Here is a 13106-nt window from a genome sequence, read left to right as displayed (position 1 = left end):
GTGCAGGTAATCATTCAATTTTTAAGATTGACATAGTTGCAACATCAGATCGAGACGATTGAGGGTTTGCTTTTAACTAGCTTCCCATGTCTTCCTATCAATCTTAATTTGCTTTTCTTAAAGAAGGAAAAACCAATAGAAAAGGAGTGAGTTAAGTAATGGTCTAGTTTTAATCAAGTGAGAATTGAGATCCATTTCCACTAACTCGACGACTTTCTATAGTTGAGTCTCAACCCTACAAGTGAAAAAGAGTGATGTTCATGAATATATGCACTCGGTTTGATCCCTCTATTATTTTTTATATCAAATTTTACATATATATCATCAATTTCCATTGAGAGATAGATGCCGAAACATATCAAATTGCATACATGGCCACTATTCGATAGCAATTACGTACCACAAAGATCCAGAGATACATTTAAAACACAAAATCTTAATTGGTTCATGCATACGGTTCAAGAATGGCAGTATTGTTCGAGACAATCCCGGTGGACCCTTGTTCCACGGAGGCGATGGTGATGGCTCGTCATAGAAAGAGTTTTTTCTTTTTTTCTTTCCTTGGAAATTGAAAAGTTCGGATGAAATATACACATAAATGTATGAACGTAGGTACTGTCTGCTTAAGTCATATAGTCTTATGGTTTATAGGTACCTGGTTAAACCAACTACTCATTTGTATATCAAGTTTTTTTTTTTTTTTTAAACCTTTAACTCACTCCATCCTTACATATATCAGTGAGAATTAAACCTATAATATTTATAATTATAAACTTACTAACAAGTCACAGCTCACCAACAAGAAGATATAAAAAGTTATTTTGAGGGATGTGCGTGTACCAATCAAAGCAAGGAAGAATCTGACATCGCACCAGCCATCTCCGTCATGGTTTCGATCCTTAATTAATTTAGAGATAATTGGTTAGATAATCGCCGAAACAAAAATTCTTCCTCTCGTTAACTAGATTTTGTTCCTCGTCCAATGTTGGTTCCTCCTCTCCATCACAAAATCTTCAGAGTCGCGTCCTTTTCTTTCTAAATTATAACTATACTAAAACCCAACTCGCTAGAAGACAAACAAAATGAACAGTGACTTGACGTTTATGCCCTGCATTTTTTTGGTCTTTTGCTTGATTGCCTCCTACAGGTGTTGGCTGCAAGTGAGGCCGTGTTGGTATGGCTTGCTCTGCGTGTTTGCTCTGGAGAAGGACACATCTTCATTCTTTTGGTATGGGTTGTTCGCTCGACAGAGAGAGATAAAAAGAGAGTGAATAGAACTGGGGAATAAGGGAGAGAACGCAGAGAAGCAGAAGAGGGGGATGAGAGGCTCTCAGGGTTTTGTTTTGATTGCGCAAGAGTTTTGGTATTATTTTTTCTTTTCTTTTTTCGGAATCAAAACCCGATCTATTTGTAGATATTGGCATTGTTTTTTCCCCTGTAATTTATGGGTTTGCTGTGTTTGCATGTTTTTTGGGATCATCTGAATGATGAATTTGATTGTATGAGCTTAATGTCTGGGCTCAAGGTGTGCGAAGCGATAATGGACTTTGATTTTGATTAATTTCAATTATGAATTTTTGTGAATTCACAGAGAGTTCAGACGCAAATAATAGCTTGGAAACGATCAAGTGCTAGCTTGCTTCCTGTTTGCGTCAGGAAAAAGATTAACTATAAATGGCTTCTCTACATTGTAAGTAGCCACTCTATTTGTTCTTCAATTTGAAACATTCAGTATCGATTTATCTTTTTTCGGTTTTTGGGCTTTAATTTGGGATTGGGTATCTGGGTTTTTGTTCTTTGGTGGTTTGCAAATTTGGTTATTGGGTTTTGATATTGATAATTTCTGCACTGAGATTTTCGATTTTGTGTGGATTACAGAAAGGTTGGGACTGGTTTTCTTTGTTTGTATGTGCAAACTCACTCTAAATCTTTGTATGTCTCTGATTAGGGGTTTGGGTGATGCAGAGGTTGCTGAAATTGTTATTAATTTTGGAGCTTCTGGATTTTCGATAAGGATGAATGCACTATCAACACAAGCTGTCTGAGGTTGTATTTCTTTTTCTGGGTTTTTGATTTGGTGTTTCAATTGTGCTAAATTCTGGGTTTTGGGCACTCAATTATTGTCAATTATAGAATCAATCATTGGGTTATTTCAGTAGTGCTGAAAGGTTTTAGTTCTTTAATTCTGTATTGGATGAATGTAGCGGAAAATGAGGTTTAGCTAGGGTTCTTGCAATTACTTCCACAAATAGTTGAATATGATTTATGTCTTGCTGTGAATTTATTGGGATTTTGTAATTGGGGTTTGTAATAAAAAAAAAATGATTAAGCAAAATGAAGCATTTAGAGACTACAAATCAAAATTTATTGGCACTTTGTAATTGGGCATGTTATTGATTGTAGTGTGTCTGTGTTTTTTCTCCATATTATTGATTGACTACACCTGTTTTTAGCTTTATAATATGCTATTAAGTGAGCCTTTTTCCTGTTGAATTTGGAATTGGCTATGGTTCAGTTTCAGTTTCAGTTTCAGTTTTTAGATCTGAATCAGATTGGTTTCCTTTTTACTGAATTGGAAATTCATGCAAATTTTAATACCATATGCTCAGTTTTCTATTATTAATGTTATGATTTCATTAACTATTCTGCATTTTCTTTGTGTTCAAGTGCAGGTTTTTGGTGCTAGGCTTCTTTTGCATTTCTTGCTTTTGGTCCAAGAAACTTGCTGATCAGTTTTATGTAATTTTTGGTCAGCAATTAAGACTTTAATGACCCTGTTTGAGAGTCTTATAAAAAATTATTAGTTCTAGGTTTGTTTAGAAATGGAAGCTTAATAGACATAGGTTTGTTTAGAAAAATATTGAAAGCATCTTAATAAAACTAAATTAAATAACCATTTCAGATTTGTTTAATTCTTTGTACTAACAGGAAGATACCCATCAGTTTTCTGTTTTGATTTTAGTAATATAACAATGTCTGCATCTGGTTGGGATTTCAACAAACAAGCGTAGTTAACAGCGTAGTTAACAGTACTATGTACTTTGGTTTCTAATTTTTGGATTGATGCCTTTTGCTTTCTTGGGAAGTGTTAGCATTTATTCCAATTAATTTGTGGTTAGCTAAATCAATTGTTCACTTCTCAATGTTTTTTTATGAATTCACATGCCTGTTATTTCTACCTTTAGGCTTCAGAACAAAACAAACACTGAAACTGAAATGTGTTATTGCATTGATTGCATGAATAATGCTGTGTACAACATATTCACAGTATGTTGGGGAATGTACGGTTATGGGTTTAGCAGTTTAGTGTTCTTATTTAAAACGACTTACAGAAATGGTCAGCTTAATCAGGTATAGGCCCTTTCAAAAATAAAAGAATTTGGTATGTAGTAGCAGCAAAATCTTATTGAACATCATTTTGGATATAATAGGATTTCTGTGAAGGTTCAATTTATATGCATCCAGACTTTGTCTTTGGATAGGAAAATTGAGAGCTAATAGCTTTATATGGATTGTTTTTTTTTTTTTGCCAGGTTTATGGATTGTTAAGCATTTCTTAACAAGTATAGGGCAGAGAGCTTTACAAAAGTTTTAGATAATTTGTGGTGAAATTTTTCAAAAAGAAAGAAAAAATGAAAGAACTTCTGCCTTTTTTTGACATTAGGGTAAAAAATTGTGAAAAGGCACTCCTGGTAAGTGTAGTTCTGTCTTTAATTGGTTCTTCTTCTTACATTTAAGAATGTCTTTGGTTATTTTAAAATGGTGTTAATGAGTGAAAACATATTTGGGCAACCCTATTGAATGGCACTGATAACATGTTCAACTTCTTTCAATCTCTAAAATTGATCAAGTATCCGCTAGCTGTACAACTTTTAACGAGTATCTGACCTCTTTATTGGTCCTTCTACGTAAACCTTGAATAATGTATAGTGTTATGATTGGATATGAAAATTATCTCATAAGGTCTCCTGACTTCACTTTTGCAGGCTTACATTCCAGAAGTTCCAGCAAACTGGTTGAGCTTAAAGGACTAGACCAATTGATATGGAATGGAAAGTTTTTAGTATTTTTGCAGGGATTTTCTTTTTTGAATCGACCCCTACAATTTCTTAATCACCAGCCTAAGCCCTCACTTATTTACCATAGTACTTAGTTCAGTACTATGACCAATTGGTTGAGACATCAGATTTTGGAAAATGTGAAACAATACCATTTGTAGGTATGTAATGTATTTAATATTTGTAAATATTGTATTATTAAGCTGAACATATTAATAATATACACGCATCATCGCCCATAATATACCCGCAACATCGCGCGGGCTGCAATGCCTAGTATCAATTACTAAAACATAGTTCTTACATAAGACGAAATAGTTTATAATAAATGAATACACAAAAAAGAGTATAAAACGATTAATGAATGAGTTTTGGCTTTACTCTCAGCCTATTTGCCCACCGTTTAGCCCCGAGTCCACCCGAATGTCAAAGTCAAGCACCATTGCTTTGGGCAACAGACCAATGAAATTCACTGTTGTGCGATCATTTCCCAACTTAACCACCCTAGTTAAATACAAAGTTGGCTCCTAAATCCGTAAATTTTTATGTCCCACGAAATTCATAGCTTACATATTAGCAACAAAGTCCAAAATCCCAATGTCTAACTAGTCTACTTCTTTGACTCGTCAAATTTGTATCTGTTCTGCAAGCAACTAAACACGGGCAATTGCGCATCTTCTGCTTGCCTGCACCCCTTACATGTTTGACAACGATCGGAAATTTTTTCGATGATTTGAAGGGTCTGAGGTCTGGCAATGAATCAATCAAGCTAGATACATAGCTAGAGTACTAATACAAAGGGGACCTACGTCCAAAGCAAAGAGTTAATACACACACGCCCGGCCACAGCCAGAAATAACTAGACCAAAACCTGCACATGCGGGACAGTACGTTTTCATAAAAGAACAATGTATACCCAATTCCATCTCTTATATGTCTGATCTGTAATGATAGATCAGAGCAGTACCCTCAGAAAAATGCAACGCCGTGTCATAGGTCAGTTTTCAGAGAAGCCATGAAAACCTAGCCATGCTCTTCATGTGAAACCTCTCAATGCTGTTCGAGATGGTAATTTGGATGCATGGCCATGAATGATGATGATGGTGGTGGTGGTGGTGGGTCTCACGTGTGGATGGCTGAGAGCCTGAGCGCGACTGCTCAGTTCAAACAGATCAGAAGCTGGACATAAAAATCTTGACCTAATTTACGGTATTTACCTAAATAAGAATTACCCGACTACCCGGCCTCTTTGATTGAGTGAGTACAATATGGGCTAGGCCCATTTTTATGCTACATCGGGCTTTGGTTTTTAACTACGTGGGTAATTACTGTTAACAAATGATTCTTTCTATTGGAATATTCCAACTCTCTTAAAGAAATAGTGTATGAAAATTTATTTTGTAACAAAAAAAGAAAAGAAATAGTGTAGTAGGCGACTAGGCGTTGTCAACAGGTCCATGTGTCACAAATGCGGAGTATTAATTTGACTATATTTTATTTGGCACATGTTAAAGTATGACCCATAAACACCTAGTCCGTTAAGTTTTTTTATTTTTAAATTAAGATAAATAAACTCGTATATTAACTTGCTTCATAGTTTATGCTTTAAATGAAAGTAGATGATGTTATAGACAATGTGCATGCCCAGATGTACATGTGTAATGGTGTCATATCCACGCTCATGCAAATGATTCTAGTTTTGAGAAGGTTTGGCTTCCAATTATGCTGATGTTCTATCAAATGTGAGATTATGGCATTAGGAATTTTGATAAAAATGAGTGCAGATAAGGTTTAGACTTTAGACCCATTTTTTGTTTTGGCAAGGAGAAAGTCATGAATTCAATTCACATGCGACCATCTGTTAGTTGGTGAATTATAAATTGTTGGTTAGCTGGCCTAACAATAATGTGAAGGTAAATGATTTTACTCTAGAAAGACCTTCTAGCTGATCTTGCCCCATCTAAAAATAGATGGATCCTAAATCATCATTGAACTTTTGAATTTGTAGCCCAGGCCGCAGTCAGTTCCAGTCTCAATCTTCCAGCCCACTAGCCCAAACTTGCCTCTACTGGTTTCAAAAGTTTCCTTATCAATGTGGACCAAAGAAGCTCATCAACGTATTTAATATTTTTTGTCCAAAACAGTATGGTGGCAACTGCGAAATAAATAACGACCAATAAACACAGCTCTTGCCATTTGCGAGTTATGAAAATTATTTCTGTAATTTTAGGAAAATTTCTGGAATGTATTTAATTTTAATTTCATGGGGAAAAAGAAAGATGGGTTGTCCTGGATCCGCTCCATCCGGATAAGGTAGTCGGTTTTGGATAATCTGTTTTGTTACTATTACATTGTGAGATAGACCAAAGTCCAACCACCTTAAACGGAAACCAAGGTCTCCCAAGTACTTATCTCAAAAATTTATAATAAAGTCAATCAAATGGAGTGACTACATGTTACTAAGGATTTGAATTTCCTTTCAAATACATGAACGCATTTTTAGTTGGAGAAAGCTTTTAGCAGGTTGGTTGTGCAGCATAGGACATCCACCCAGCAAATTATAGTATAAAAGTATTTTAAAATTGAATGGATGTTTAGACAAATCTGGTAGGCTGACCATGTTCGATCAGACAAAATTAATGGTCTAACCTTCGTATTGAATGCAATATATCCTCTTTTGTTTTGGTCAAGAATTTGAAAGTCTAAAGTATAAACATTTTTTGGGTGAGTTGAATGTGCAGATAATTGATGAATAAGACCTGTCAGTATAACGTATGAAATTTTCTTTCCGACACTTAAACACATTTCTAATTGAAGAAAGTTTTTAGTAGATTGGTAATGTATCAATCTTCCCAAAACACCTCCTCTACATTTTGGTATGCTTATATATATTTTAAAACTATACATGTAACGAGAATTGAATAGACAATGAAACAAATCTAGTGATTCAACCGTGTTGTTAAATGCAGTAGACCCAATTTTTTTGATTTGTCTAACTCATCAGAGATTTCGAAATTCAAAACATGAGCTCCTTGCACCATCTCTCGACCACCACAGTGAATGAATGGTTGAAAATCCAAACCAATCGAGAAGCGAGCTGCTCGAGCGTCACAAGCCCTGGCGGTGACTCACAGCCGCCTGAAGTCAAACCCAACTAATTTTAACAGACACAATCCAAGCCGTCAATCAAGTACACCTGTCACCCCCACAAACCACCGTGACGGTTCAAAAATACCCAGCACCAGAATCACAGACCAGCTCTCTCGTGCTCCTGGGAAGCACACAAATCCTCTGATTCAACAACGTGTCTGTTCGCTCATATTTAGTGTTCTGCCCTCTTTTCCTCTTCCCCCAATTTCAATCTTTAATTTTTGAGGCTTTTTTATTTATTTCAAGAGCAGAGTAAGAATCTTTATTACTCTGTTTCGAAAAAGTTTGGATTTTTATTTGTTGGGTATAAATTAAATTCAAGTATTTTTTGTTTGTTTGATTGTATTGGAATTTGGTAGGTGAAAGTGGAAATGGCAAGCTCAGTGGAGAAGGAGGAGGTTGTGACCTTAGAGCTACCAGCTCCTTCTGGTTGGATTAAGAAGGTTATATTTGCTTCCTCTCTGTTCTGTTAAAATTTTAGGGCTTTTTCAAATGTTGAATTGAATTGGTAGTTGGTTTAGTCTAATTCGTGTTTATTTGATGAAATTTCACTTGGGTTTGTCTTCTTTTTCTGGTGGATTATATGGTGGAATTTGATGATATGGTGAAGGGTTGTATTTAGGGTTTGTGGTTTTCGTTTCAATTTGAGTTGAATTTTCAGTAATTGTGCTGTTCTTGGGTTTTTTTGTGTATCGAAATGTGTTCTATTAGGTCAGAAGTGTTGGTCTTGATAGGTTCTGTGGAAATCACATATTTTTCGGATTTGTTTGGAGCTCTGCTTTGTGTATGGTTTTCTTCATTGTCCATATGTCTGGTAAACTAAACTACTTTTACAGGGGAGTTCATTTTGAGGTTTGGATTTTGAATGAGTTGGGATTTACAGGTTTTGTGATTTCGTTTGGGGGTGATCTTTTAGAGAATTGTATTTCTGATTTATCTCACATGAAGTTTGGGATCGGGTTTGTTGGCAGTAGTGTTACAAAAGTAGAGATGTTATCTGATATGGTTTGATACTGGAGTCTCAATTTGGGCTAGTACCAGGCTTGAACTATAAGGTCTCCGTGTCTGATGATTTTTGGAAGTTTCATGAGCACTGCCTCTGTTATCAGCTAGTAAGGCAGTAGTTACCTTATACCATTTCGAAAGATCCTTTCGTGATTTTAATTAAGGTCAGAGTGAGTGTCGTCCAGAAATTTACAATCATATGCTCCTAGCAAGACTTTCTTAATTTTTCCCCCCAACAACACTACATACTGTTTGATGATTCGTTATCTATCTGCCAGTGTGTTATGTCAATATAACAAGTTTGTGGTGGTCTGTGTTAATATGCAGTTTGTGCCCAAGCAAAGTGGAACTCCTAAGAAAAATGAGATCATATTTACGGCTCCAACTGGAGAGGAGATCTCCAACAAAAAACAGCTGGAACAATACCTGAAGGCACACCCTGGTGGCCCTTCAGTGTCGGAGTTTGATTGGGGCACTGGTGAGACCCCAAGGAGATCGGCTAGGATCAGTGAGAAGGTCAAGGCAACTCCATCCCCAGAGAGTGATCCCCCAAAGAAGCGAAGCAGAAAAACATCAGCTTCGAAGAAGGATAGCAAAGAGAAGGAAGCTGCCTCTCAAGGAACTGAGGAGACAAAAGTTAGTCATGTGCAAGATGCTGATAAAGCTGTGAAGGATAACGATACTGAGATGGAAAAGGCTGATGTGAAGGAAAACCAAGATGAGGATAAAGTACAAGATGCAGATACCAAGGCAGAAGTAGCTCCTCCCGAAGAAGCTAAAGTTGATGTAGGAACCAATGATGGGAAGGAAGTTGAGGGTTCTGGCTCTGGAGAACAAAATGAAAAGAAAGGTTTGGAAGGAGGAAAAGTAGAAGAAAAGGTCGGGCAACCACCGTCTGAGGCGCAGGAAAAGGAAGTGACCGGGGATCAGGGCAAAGCAGACATAGCTACCGCACATGAGGACAAACATGAAGGAGAAGGAGAGGAAAAAGAAAAACATAATGAAAGTGAAACTAAGGAGAAAGAAGCAGCACAAGGGAAGGATGAGGAACATAAGAGTTCAGGTGTTCATGAGTTAGGCAAGAAGATTGAAGCAGCAGTGACTGACAATTGCAGCAACGGCAATGAGGCTGCGAAGGTTTAGCTCTGATGGCAATGAGGCTCCGATTTCTCTTCCACCATTCTGACCCCCTCCACATTTCTCTGAATATCTCTAGTTTCAGTGTTGTTAATTTTAGCTATCTGATTGTTCATTGAAACATCCGACAATAGATCATTAGATTAGGCTGTACCATGTACCATCCTTTCTTGTGTATTAGAGAGACTGTACCATCGTTTGTTGTGTACTAGAGAGAATGTAGTTGGCAGTGACCTCTGTAACATTATGGTGTAAAATACTGGTGGTGTAATACTGTTATGCAGTGATATTAATAAGTCGGCTTGACTTCACAATCCCTTCTTTTACTTGATTTTTCTGGGATTACTAAATGCCTTGGAATCATAAAATGCTGCGACATCCATAGCAACAACCAGTAAGAGATCTCTTTGATTCTATACGTATTACAGCCGCCCATGATGGTCAAGTTTCGCACAGGCTGGTAAGCAATGTATACAAAACCGAGAAATTCCACTAGTTCGGTTCAAAACAATGTATAAAGAATGATGCAATCGAAATTGGTAGTGCTTAGTGAAATCTGTTGTAGCCCAAACTCAACGGAGACGGCTGATTAACAGTTTTCCTCTCATAGAAAAATTAATTAGGTGAAAGTAAGTAATCCTCTGTCTGTTTAAAGTCCCTTAAGCTGGTCAACTAGCCCGGTTAATGCTGTCCATTTCTCGATTGCACTGGCAGACGACACAAACGCAAGTTTGGAGGACTCTACATCATTCTTTGTAACTGCAAGGCAAAAGCTTACATAAGCCATATAAGCAAACGAAAACCATGTTTCAACTGTGCTAGAAAAAATATGTTCAATGATGCAAAATCTAACTAAAGCTGTATGATACTAGGTGTCATGGTGAAACTGGTGTTTCAAGCCACATTTTGATGTGGAAATTCATGGCACATCTCTAAGAATAATCTCATTGAGCAAGTTTTCCTGATGAAGTAACAACAGACCTGATGATATCAATGAAGCTAGTGAGGAATTGAATGCATCCACCTCTGTCTGCTCTTCAGGACTAGAGCTCAGCTGTTGAGAAGGTACACAGAAAAAAGTCAGAAAGCTATACATTTATATACAAAAAGAACAAAACAAACAGAGATGATAGTTTCTGATATTATAAGTCTGATGATTGAGGTTCTCTATGACAAATCACATTTTTTTTTATAAAGAACATACTTAAAATATCCTGTGTACTAATGTTATAAACTAAGGATGACCTTGTTCAAAGCTAGATTGGCCTTCTTAACCCAATCTGTATCCCCGAGAACTGAACTAGCTGTAGACAAATCGTTACCATCGATGGCCTGGCCTACTTTGCTCAGCCTGAACACCAGTTCCTGTAGATCTCCTGCAACACATCATTTCATTACGGTAAGGTTTGAGCTTGTCACAGAGCCATCATTGTGGCTGAACTCGAGAAAATCAGGTCAACCAAACCATGCAATCAGTTCCACAAAGAACCACTGAATTACACTGGCAAAGTAATATAATGAAAAGAAATTTGATTAGTATGCATGCTTGAAGTTTATAAGCGCAAAGTGCTGCAAACTCTGAAGTTGTTGAATTACAATTGCTAGAACAATCAAAGCAGGAACTCTCAAGACTAAATTACTAAAATCTGAATGTTGAATTGCTAGTGTAGACCAAACCAAGATTGAATTACTATTCAATAGGCCCTAACCAAGATTGACATTGAACTTCACTAAAATAAGTTCCCCATTCTAACCTGAAGAATACAAAACTGTTATTATAATATCAAGAAGCCATTAACAAAAAAAACACTTATGGGCTCATAGCTAGAACAATGAAAGCAAGAACTTTCAAGACTAAAATTTGAATGTTCAATTGCTGAACTAGATTCTAGACCAAAATACCCAGAAGTGATAGAATCATACAGAACTATTCAATAAGCACTAATCAAAATTTCCACTGAACAAACAAAATTAAGTTCCCTATTCTAAACTGGAGAATACAAAATGTTATTACATCATCAAGAACCCATTAACAAGAACAACACATAGGGGAACCCTAATCACTGATCATAATCCATAATTGAATACAGGAGAAAGTAACAAAATTTGACCTGTTTCTTTTTTGGCAGAGCTGATGACCAACTGTTTTTCAAGCCTCTTCTGCCTATCTTTCTTAACCCTTTCCATAAGCTCCACATCATCATCAGCTTCTAGAATTGCTGCATTGGAAATGAAGCAGCCTCCACCAACCACTGAGAACACAAGGCTGGTGGCAAAGCTGATGGAGAGGCCTCTCTTGGTCAGAGCTGGAGATGCCGCTGGTGATGAGTCACTGTGTGCTTTGCAAAAGGTCAAGTGTCTCCTGGTGTTGCCTTTCTGGGAAGAACTTAATGTTGTTACAGAGAGGAATGTGTGTGCACTAGAGAGAGAGGCTGTGGCCATTTCTTTCTTTGAAAAAGATTGATTCTTTTAGGCTTTAGCTTAATTTTCTGGTGGGAAAATCCAGAGGTATTGGAAATGACACAGAAATTTTCACGATAAGGTTGCAAGGGTCACTCCTTCTCATCCAGTCAGTTTTTCCCACCGCTCTAGGGCTATTTTAGTAATAGACCTATCCCACTAAACAATTTGCAAAAGCCATAAACCTCTCAGAAATGGTTGGTGATAGAGTTATAGGGATTACTCTGGAGACTGTGAAGCATTATTTTATGTATTTTAGAAAATGGTGAAGTTCTTCATAGAGATGTGTTGGCATTGTATAACCCAAAGAGAAATACATTTACAACTGTTGTTGAGACTCATGAGGAACAACGATTAAATAATAAATACAGCTCTTCATGTTGAGGCTTTAGTTTCACCAGCAATTGGCTGTGGTGTGTGGAGGGGATGCTAATTGAAGAGGTTAAACACTTGTTTCGTCTTTTTTCCTCTGTTATGTGTACATATTGTCTTAGAAAATGTAATCAGGCAGCGCATGTTTTAGCTAGAAACGCGCTTTTGTTTCCTGCATTTCAAGTTTGGATAGAAGACGGGCCACAATAGCTCTCTGATGTACTTCAAGCTGATGTATCTATCTAATTTGTTTATCAATGAAAGTTTCTTCTTCTCAAAAAAAAAAAAAAAATTGGCTGTGGTGTGGGCATTTGATACCAACATTGCAAGTGTTTCTGTCTGATATGATCAAGATTTATGCCACATTTTGGTTGTTCCCCTGCTCACATTTTCGTCACACCCTAAGCATATGTCTTCTAATAAAATGACGGATATAGTTATTGTTTAAATTACTTCTCGGCTTCTCACCTTTTTTGGTGATTCTGTAAACCCCAAATTTACTGGCTTTGTTTTAGTCATTACTTCTGATTGTTTGAGAGTTGTTACTTGTTTGTTTTAGAGTTGGTACTTGTGATTGATAGTGTCCTATTAATTTGGCTGAACTTTTTGTAAACTTGAATCAAATCCAGCATGCTCATTCTATCACGATCTTCACAGCTATATCAAGATGTAGAGGGAGAGGTAGCTCATTCCATCTTCATCTTCACAAATCACAACTAGCATTACCCGATAACCATCATCATATTCGCAGCCAACATGCATCTCAAATCCATCATCAGCCTAGCAAGAGAAAATACAAGTGCCCCTGTTCCTTTCCTCTTCAGTGCTTTATCCTTGATGTGGTTAGTACGTTTCTGTAGATTTGGGATGTTGCCTACTTGCCTTTTGGCTAGTTTGGACAGATTCATGACATTATTCAATAGG

The 13106-nt window shown here is 36.9% G+C and overlaps 2 protein-coding genes and 1 long non-coding RNA gene across 4 annotated transcripts; 2 read left to right on the top strand and 1 right to left on the bottom strand.

Annotated features, from left to right (window-relative positions):
- The first annotated feature begins 1049 nt into the window (after positions 1–1049).
- On the top strand, positions 1050–4261 carry LOC112189783. Of its 2 annotated transcripts, none has more exons than XR_005807206.1 (4): positions 1050–1363; positions 1592–1690; positions 1966–2046; positions 3987–4261. It is a non-coding gene; the product is annotated as an uncharacterized LOC112189783 (long non-coding RNA). The 2 variants fall into 2 exon arrangements; XR_002932086.2 differs by lacking the exon at positions 3987–4261 and adding an exon at positions 2673–3494.
- Positions 4262–7160: 2899 nt separating this feature from the next.
- Positions 7161–9661, top strand: LOC112187100 (methyl-CpG-binding domain-containing protein 11). Its single transcript, XM_024325747.2, has 3 exons — positions 7161–7460; positions 7568–7651; positions 8541–9661. The coding sequence occupies exons 2-3, from the start codon at positions 7580–7582 to the stop codon at positions 9354–9356; spliced, it is 888 nt and encodes a 295-aa protein (XP_024181515.1). The 5' UTR covers positions 7161–7460; positions 7568–7579; the 3' UTR covers positions 9357–9661.
- A 71-nt stretch (positions 9662–9732) lies between these two features.
- LOC112187101 (thylakoid lumenal 16.5 kDa protein, chloroplastic) lies at positions 9733–11920 on the bottom strand. Its single transcript, XM_024325748.2, has 4 exons — positions 11462–11920; positions 10596–10726; positions 10332–10404; positions 9733–10109 (listed from the first exon to the last, which is right to left on the bottom strand). Exons 1-4 carry the CDS (start codon positions 11790–11792, stop codon positions 10000–10002), a joined length of 645 nt encoding a protein of 214 aa, XP_024181516.1. The 5' UTR covers positions 11793–11920; the 3' UTR covers positions 9733–9999.
- Between the last annotated feature and the right edge of the window lie 1186 nt (positions 11921–13106).

Source organism: Rosa chinensis, chromosome 2 (assembly GCF_002994745.2).
Source record: "Rosa chinensis cultivar Old Blush chromosome 2, RchiOBHm-V2, whole genome shotgun sequence".
Lineage (NCBI taxonomy): Eukaryota > Viridiplantae > Streptophyta > Magnoliopsida > Rosales > Rosaceae > Rosa > Rosa chinensis.
This window is presented reverse-complemented; position numbering and strand designations above follow the sequence as displayed.